The 9,160-nt window shown below is 44.1% G+C and overlaps 1 protein-coding gene across 1 annotated transcript in view; it reads right to left on the reverse strand.

Moving 5' to 3' along the window:
- The window catches only part of KLHL20 (kelch-like family member 20), a 22,827-nt gene that overhangs the window by 9,166 nt on the left and 4,501 nt on the right, over positions 1-9,160 (reverse strand). The window contains exons 2-4 of the mRNA XM_009865225.1: positions 5,636-6,209; positions 1,226-1,384; positions 1-73 (exon numbers count right to left, since the gene is read on the reverse strand). The exon at positions 1-73 is cut by the window's left edge and continues 40 nt beyond it. Of these exons, the coding sequence (XP_009863527.1) occupies positions 1-73; positions 1,226-1,384; positions 5,636-6,209 (806 nt within the window). The remainder of the gene's footprint in view (positions 74-1,225; positions 1,385-5,635; positions 6,210-9,160) is intronic.

Here is a 9,160-nt window from a genome sequence, read left to right on the forward strand (position 1 = left end):
TAAGCGGATCAGAACCCACTGTACCCACAAGGAACTTGGGACTCAGCAGCGGTAGTCGGACGTGTTGCAGGACCTAGGACACAAAATATAATATATATGGTAAACCACATATACCCACAGAGAAACAAGAAGCCAAATGGAAAACAAAAGTGGCTAACAGATTTTTGATAAAGAGTTGACAGTTCCTCTAGCAAACATGCATAGTCATTTATACATCCAAATCCTGGCATTTTAGTTAAATGCAGCTCATATTTCAGCACCTTTGCCCATTCAATATACCAATTCTAATACGCAGCAGAAAATTAGTCTTTGAAAGGCGACAGTCCGTGGATCTATCAACAGCTAAACACAAGGTGACAACTGAAAACCTTTACAAAATTACAGATGTCAACACATCTGCCTAAAACACTAGTTTAGCTAGAAGTTTTATCAGCTACTTAGCTCTCTTAAATGTGAGCGGTATTATGCAGTAAACTAATAATAACAATATGCCTTTCACAATGGTTTAGAATTTAGGAGTGCAACCAAGTATTGACAGAGGGGCCTAAAAAGGCAAACAATTATAAGAAAACTTGAGAACAGCAGGTTCTTCTGGTTTGGTTTGTTTATTTAAAACAATTTTCAAAAGCTTTCCGCTAAATAAAGTTTCATTTCATGTCTATTTCCAAAGCAGAGGCAGGCAGACTCTCACAGCTTTTGATCAGAAAGCCTGAGACTTCAGAGGCTTTCCAGCTGACAGCTTTGTCAGAATGGGTGCTTCTCTGTGAAACGGCTTGGCTTAGATGAAGCATCCTATTTCAACGAAACCGTTCTGACAAGCTCCAGCAGAAGACGATGAGAGCTGAGGCATAAATCAAACGGCAGAGTTTGAAAGATAAGCCACAAATGAAAACAACCTTCTTCTTCCCCACTGTGTTTTTCACACAACACTCAAAGCAACGCAGGCGGGTCTGTCTGGACAGACGACTGGAGTGACCTAGTTTGTCAAGTCCTACCTGGACACATTTCAACAAAGCCCCTACAAAAGTCTCCAGACAGTGGATCTCGCAGCCCAGACAAAGGGGAAGCACAAGCCACCGAACACAGTTCGGCAGAAGTTGGCGAGTACTACTGTGGCTTTGCATGTTTTTGGAACTGTGACACCGCTGTGGCACTGCCACATCAGCCCTCATGACTCTTCCCCTGGGTAAAGGGGTCTCACAGGTGTTCCTGTGCCCAAGGTTACCTGCGGGAGCTGGGGTCTTCTTTCCTGAATGCTGTATTTCACCCAGGCCATCACCGCATTGAACACCTGCTCTTCGCTGCGAACGTTTAACTCATCGCTGGATATAATGTCTATGAGCTGGTTGGCAGGAAGCAGCATGAACTCTTCACTTTCCATTACCTGGTTAAATGCAAAAAAAGGGAGGGGAGGAAGGGGAAAAAAAAAAAAAGGAAGTAAGGACAGTGGCCAAAGCATCAGAGCCATTCCCCACTCCAACACTTCCACTCCAAAGGGGATACAGTCCTCCTGAATTACAGTCCAAGGGACTGATGCTGTAAAGTGCCAAACACTCATCAGTTCCAGCATCAATACATGTGAAGGGGTTGCTGTAAAAAGCAGAATGCGGCCCCTGGCAACACAGCAAAGACACTTTTAGATGGGGATGCAAGCAAAAGGGCATTTTACACACATTGTTTTTTTGTAGGACACTTAAAGTGTTAAACCAGAAGACACTGATCAGGTTTCAAAATTTAGGCAAAACAAAGCCCTTCTTTAAAATCAGCCTCCTTGTTTGCCAGATCTAACATATAAAGCAGAAACAAAAATGCTGCATAGGGGATAAATATGTGATTGAAAAGCAGTATCAGAATAAAGAGGCTCTAGTCACACAAAAAAAAACCAAAACAAAGAACAAAAATAGAGAATCTCAGAAACAAGTTACCAAAGGCACTGTAGAGAACACAGAAAGTCTTCCTGAATGAAGATTTGTGGCAGAAGAGGAAACACTTCAGGATCATTTGATCCTGCCTCTTTTGTTCATTCTACATACATACATGTATGCACAACTCCAGGTGCATTTGAGAGGGAATCAGAGTCTCCTATGGCCCTAAGGACTGGTTTCTTGTGAAAACCAAGTCCCTGAGGATTTCCAAATCACATTGATTCCTCAGCACCCAAGACATTAACCAAGCTCCTCAGGAGGCTTTACCTCGGCTGGAGGACTGCTCACACCACACACGAGTCAGTCCGTGGCTGCCCTGCGAGGTTACGGAGCTCGTGCACAACCACATCTTCTGCAGCGACACCAGGGAGACGGGAAAGACGCAATAAAGAACTGCAGGAATGTTGGACTGATAACTGCATTCCCAGTCCCACAGCCTGTAATCTCCAAGAGGTTCAGTGACAGAAAATAAATCATTCTTGGCTTGTCTTTATAATTTGTGACCACATTAGAATTCCGTGACGTATTTTAGGATTTGCAGCATAAAGAAAAATAAATTCTTTGACACAGTTATCCCAACAGCAATCAGTTGCACTGTCTTTTAAATTACCCTGAAGAAATTACTTAAGAGCACTGAACAAATATGCAAAAACTGCCAAGTTACTGACAACAGAAAATACTGTTAACGAAGAACACGTCAGACAATGTGATCGGTTACCAGATTTTGTTCTTGGATGCTGTGGGCTTTCAGGAGCAGGAAGAGTCACAATAAGGTTAGGCTACACACTTCTTCAGCCTTAGAGTAAGAACTGGGTTTATTATTAGAGATCTTAACATTTTCCCAGCCTCCTTCCTTCTACTACATTGAGAAGTTTATGTCTAAGCTTTACCCTGGTAGTTTGTAAATGAAGCCTCGGGCTCTGAAAGCTGATGAGTTAAAGAAGGTCACCCAGACTCTCCCACTCACCCTCAGAAAACCCAGTTGCATCCACGGCCTCACAAAACTCAAACCACTGGAAGCACTTCTGCAAACCGAGCTATTAGTACTATGCAACTTGTTAGTTTACACAGTAGAACAAATAAGTATTCAAAATTATTTGACTTGTTTTTGACTTAATTATCAGGGCACTAATAATTATCTGACTGATCTTAATGGTCTATTTGACTGACTTGCTTGCCAAACAAGAATTGGACGGGCTTCATCTCCTCTGCAGTACTCAGGCACGGTACTGCTTTTACAAACAGAACAAACTTCAGAGTGTACAATATGGACTGCAATTTTCGTCTGTTCATACAAAGTACAAGTTGTCCATCCTTAAGTATATTTTTTCCCTTCACAGAGAAATCAGAGACCAAACAAAAAAATATGAAGGCTGTTCTCATACAGCAGAGTTGTGAAGAGAACCATTTCACATTACATGCATAGGATTCACTAGGGGGTTTAGGCAACAAATTAAACTGAGAGGAATGGAAAACTTGGAAAAACATGTTACCAAGAAGTTAATGATGTAATGCAGCAATACACATAAAAATTAACAGAACTAGAGGTTAGCACAGCACAGGACATGAAGCAATTCAAACTGCATTCAAAGTTAACTGCATGGGTTGGCCCAATGGCTCGTGCTCAGTATTTTACATCGCCGTTCAGGCAATTCCCATCTCACAGTTCTTTTTGCCAGCTTGGAAGAATGATGACCATAGAGACTTTGCAAAGGAAGGCACACTTTTTATCAGTTCTCAGCTCCCACAACCGAGGATGATTAAGCAGCCAAGTCACTGGCTTCCACCTGGGATAACCAATCCACTCTCTAGGTGGAAAGTTATGGCAGAACAGAATATCCCAACAAGCAGCAGCACTAAGACCATCAGCAGAGAAACTGAAAGCAAAGGAAGACATCATTAAGGATGAAGAGCTGCAAAACTCCCCAGGGCACTGAAAGGAAGATCAAAACCTGCCCAGGCCAAATAAATAGTGCCCTAATCTAAGCAATTCTTTTCCACAGGCCATGATTCAGGTAATTCAATTGTAATTTGCCACATCTGAGAAGAGCGTTTTCTTGAGTCCAAAACTTTTTGCCTTTGCATGTTGAACAGGGGTAAGGAAGACAGGAAGCAATCTTTGAGAGACTACAAAAGGAAAGAATCTCATAGCAAGCAGTTTTTTAGAGCCAGGTGCATGTATTAATGCTAAAACATTTTAAAACGCAATTGTTATGCTGTTAAAAAGTTACTTCGAGGCTTGTAAGCACGTCCTACTCATGTGATAACAATAAAAGCACAGATCTAACCATTCAAATGACAGAGCACTGAAAATAAACAACTCTCTGGTTACCATCCTGCTACCAAAACAAATGCAGAAGAAAAGAAATGCAGAGCAAGCAGAGAACACATGAAATGGCCAGCTAAAATGCAGGGCTTTGGGCAAATTACCAAGTTCTACAAGAAACAAGTTCTCAACTTAAGAAGAAAATTCTATTTTCTAGACTTTCTGATTAGGAAAGGTGTGTTTAACTGCAACTTTTATAGCAAACTGAGGTCGTGTCTACAGTTAAATACGAAATACTATCTTCAACGTGTCCAATAGTCAAGTTCAATCATGTTTCCTTCCGTTCAAATTTTTTTTAAGTACTACCTGACCAAAATTAATACAATTCCAATCTGTTTCCTGCAGGGTTAAAAAAAAAAAAGAAAAAAAAGCCGTCAAGCTGCAATCAATCACAGCACTTCCATGCTGCCACTTGTCTGGAGAAACTATATATCAAGAATATCAGGAATCAACACTGGAGTTACTCCCTTTGGAAAGGATCTACCTGTGAAGCAGGTGGAAAGAGGAGAGTTCTCCACAGCAGGATACCTGCTCCAAGGGATGCAGTTTCCGAAAGAGGCAACAGACACATCTCTCTAGAAAGGGAACAGATCATCACACCAAGCGTAGAGAGCCCTCCCAGAGAGTAGCTGCTTTCAAAACATACACAAATTCTTGCTCTTTCAACCAGGGCTCAGGAAAGACACCACTTAAGAGTGACGGGCTCCTTCCTGCACAGAATCCTTAATTATGTTGATCTTTCCCTGAACCAGTTGCTGGCAGGATTTTTTTCCCAAAAGTCATCGAGACAGAAAGGAAGAAAGACTTGCATTTATAATGGTCATCTAGCAAATTATGTATCTGAAACACCTTCAGACAACCTCTGTTGAATAATAGATGCAAAACTCTATTTCTGCTACAGCAAGGGAGCTGAGGACTCCCCTGAGGGAGCTGTGCACTCCCCTATAATAAACACTTCTCCAATCCCAAAACTCAACATCAACTTTTTAGGTTCTACTGACGTATTGTCTTGACTTTAGCACTTGTCTCCCCTCCAGTCATGTAGAACCCCACTTCGGATGGGGAACATCACACCACTGTGCAGCCACGTGAGATTCAAGGCCAAACTCCAGCTACACCTTGCAACCTTGCCCCTCCACTTAGCATCACACAACTTCAAGAGAAAAAAAATGCTATGGATCATATCCAAACCACGAGTACACCACAGTCCTACAAGTACTTCTGCCTTTGCTCCCCACCTAACAGCTGGCACCCATCGCTATTACGGCACACAGCACATGGAAAGGCAGGATTTGGAAAGAAGCACAAAATGAGAGTTGCCCAAAGCACTCAAGAAGACACAGTCACACATTCTAAGCGATGACCCCAGCATCCAGCTTCTTACCTCTTGGAAGTTATGCTGTGTGAACTTGTCAGCAATCCTCAGGAGTTCACGGCACGAGTGAGTGTCAGCAAAAGCTCGGATGCCCAGGCAATTGGAAGGGTCTAACTGTCTCTTAAGGAACTCGCAGCAGGCCTCCTGGATCTCGGCCAGCTGGAGAAGGCAAGCAGCTGGCAACAAGGTCTGGACATTTCCCTCTTCCACAGTGATCTGAGAGGTGTACGCAAAGTCAATGAGCAGTTCCATGGCCCTTTCGTCGATGTCTCTGATCACGACTTCTGTCTGCCGAGACTCCGCCAGCTCCCCAGTGAACATGGCTCGGAAGTAAGGGCTGCAGGCTGACAGAATCACCCTGTGGGCATAGATCTTCTTCGCGCCGACTACAAGCACCACATCGCACAACTCCCGGTGCTTCCGCAGAAGATTGATGACTTCCAAAGTCTGTCGAGGGTGCTTGTCAGAGATGTAGGGCATGCGAGCAGGCTGTGGCACCCCTTCCGGCAGTTTGTTGGGATCTCCGAGCGTGCAGCGGCTTGTCACATCCATTCCGGTCTCTCCTGGTCGAGTACTGGTACACCTGCAGCGGAGGAAGCCGTAAGATAGGATCATCATCAACTCATCTATCACCAACGGTCACGCAAAGTTCTTGGGCTCACGCAGATTACGAGCGCAAAACCAGGAGCGCCTGTAGCTCTGCGCTGGAACGTGGAAACCAGCACGTGGTCACAGGAAAGAGGAATCCGTCTGAAGCCAAAGCGCACCTAGAAGTAAACAAATGCCAACTAGCAACAGGCTTGTATTTACACCTATTTTTATATGTCTTCCATGACACACCATTGTAATATCCAACTACATATTTATTAAATGAACCTCGGAGCAGCCTGGTGTGGTAGAGAAGTATTATCCCCATTTCGTAGAGAGTGACTCAACGCAGAGGAGACGAGCTGACTTGCCCATCGACACTTGAGTTTTCTCTCAGAGATAGAGATGGATTTCTACTGCAAAGAATTCTAGCTGCGTGATTTAACCAAAATTCTCTGTTCTTCCACCCACATTTTTGATAGGCTCGCTCACCACTGTGATACCTGAACAGGCTAAATTGTCACACAGACTTCAGTAACTTAAAATGACCTGCAGCCCACCCTGAGGGTCTTTCGGGTTCACAGAATATCCATTTAATTATCACCTCTTCCGTTATTTTTGAATTTTGGAGGCTTCTGACTCAATTCACCTTCTCTGACACATTTCAAATGAAGGTTGATCTTTCCCAAGAATGGCAGATTGAGAACTGCAGAAGGCAATCGGGATTATGAGACCAACCAGGAAAAAGTCAAAACAATCAAAGTATCCATTACTACCTGCCTATCAGAAAAAGGAAGAAAATAAAGTCCAAATCGCAATTTTAGAGATGAGGAACCACTTGAGAACGTATAAACCACGTTTCTGGCAGAGAGTAGGAAAAATACATCATTTTTCCAGTTTCACATGCAACGTTCTAGTTATCTGCTGCCCTTCTTTACAGAAATTCAGGTGCCTTTCCTTTACCCTCCACATCCCCGAGTACTTGGCCATGGCTTAAGCGCAACACGCCTCTGCACGGCAGCACCGACAGATCACGCTTCACACCGTGTATGGCACTAACGGGGATGCAGAACCAAGATGACATCTCATACCTCACCTAACAGAGACGCCTGCCTACACCCCAGGCTTCACTGTCACGTTATGACTGAAATCAGAGCCAAACAAGAACAATTAAACCCAACTCTTTTTCAGCAATCAGACGAAGTAAGGAGATCAGTGCGCAGGACACTGAGATGCCATTTTGCATGTTGGTTACAAGTTATGCAGTGAGTGGACTGGCTGTGGGAGAGATACTGAAAGACCCAGTACATGCACCCATTACCAGCTCCTCTGGTGCACTGGCATTTGGGAGCTGTCACAGCCTCCCTTCGTTCACATTAAGAACCGAGAAGAAATCTAACTTCGCTTTGCTGTTGCTCAATTTACTTTGCAGCGTGCTTGAAGGAAAGAATTAAAAAAAAAAATCACTCACATCTTTTCCTCTCTATATTATGTCAAATGCACTTTCTTTCCACAGGGGAAGCAGTCTCTGTGCAGCAGTTCGAATTATTTGCTTGCATCTTAGCCTGTTTTCCCATTCCCCCCAACACCCTCTCTCCTTGATCATCACATTCAGCTGTTTCAGACCATTACCTCTTTCTCATATCTTAGTTACACAGATCCAGCTGGGTCTCCCCTCTGGGTTTTGCTGCTTGCTCCTCTTCAGCCTCTGCACCTGAAATGCCTTGTGTTTTGGGTTTTTTTAATCCCTACTCCATCGTTTTTTATATCCATCACCGTTCTCCTTTCCTGACACGTCTGACAAATCCTTCTGCTGTTACACTGCCTCGTGCTATCCTCCACCCACTCTTGTCCCTCAACCCAAATTCACCTTGTGGGCTTTGACAACCATTTCCAAAGCTCTGCCGAGTTTCTCAGGAACAATGTACCTAAGCCTTCCTTGCAGTGGCATACTCAAACTGAGTTTAATGGTACTCTACAAAAACCCCAAGAAACCTTGGCTAAATATTAATTTAATCTAATTGGCTTGCTTTCAGAGTCCTTAGCAGCTAAAGTCAGAGTGCAAGCAATTTAATCCCTCTACCAAGAGATGGAGAAAGACTGTGACAATAATCCCCCTGTAGAGTCTATCTCTTGCTAAGCAAGCCAAAAGATTTTATTCTGCATTAGGGGTTTCAAGCTACGTCATAGAATCATAGACGCGCATGGGCTGGAAGGGACCTTAGGGATCATCTAGTCCAACCTCCCTGTCGTGGGCAGGGACGCCACCTCTTGACTAGACCAGGCAACACATGGGGACCGAGCGGGAATCGAACCCGCGACCTCGTTGTTGTCATTGATGTCAGCACCGCACTCAAACCACTGAGCTAAGCAGCCCCCTTGCCCAACCCACTCCTGGAAAAAAACAAAAAAATAAATAAGAGCCCTATTTAAGACACATGCTTCTGTAATAATTTTGCACGGTTTGTCTCAGCCAGGCTGTCAGTCAAAGCATCTAAGCACAGAACAAGCATTCTTCAAACAATCCCCCATTTCACATCACTAGAGATCACAAGAGGTGGCTTACATCCAGGACAGGGCCTCCTTTTGGAAAGCGGAACCCCTCCGTAGCCTTTCCTCAAAGACGACTCTCACTTAGAACAGCCCTAAAGCAGATCCCAAAGAGCTTTTTTAGACTGCGCAGATTCGAAGCACGAAAATACTGGATTAAGGCTACGCGGCCACAAGGAGCAGCCAGTGTACCTTGTCAGTCCCACCAGCCAAGACTCTTCGCTGGTGCAGAGCAATGAGGGGGACCACCTCATGCCACGTGAGCGGTTAGGCAGTAGTCCTAGTTCTTCCCAGCCGGGACAGAGCAGAGTTCTTCTGCCCAAATGAGACTCTGCTGAAAACATCTTCAAATTAACTAGCTGAAAAGGAGTCTGCTTAGAAAGATAGGGAAGCATT

This window comes from Apaloderma vittatum, unplaced genomic scaffold (genome assembly GCF_000703405.1).
Source record: "Apaloderma vittatum isolate BGI_N311 unplaced genomic scaffold, ASM70340v1 scaffold1182, whole genome shotgun sequence".
In the NCBI taxonomy this organism is placed as follows: Eukaryota; Metazoa; Chordata; class Aves; order Trogoniformes; family Trogonidae; genus Apaloderma; species Apaloderma vittatum.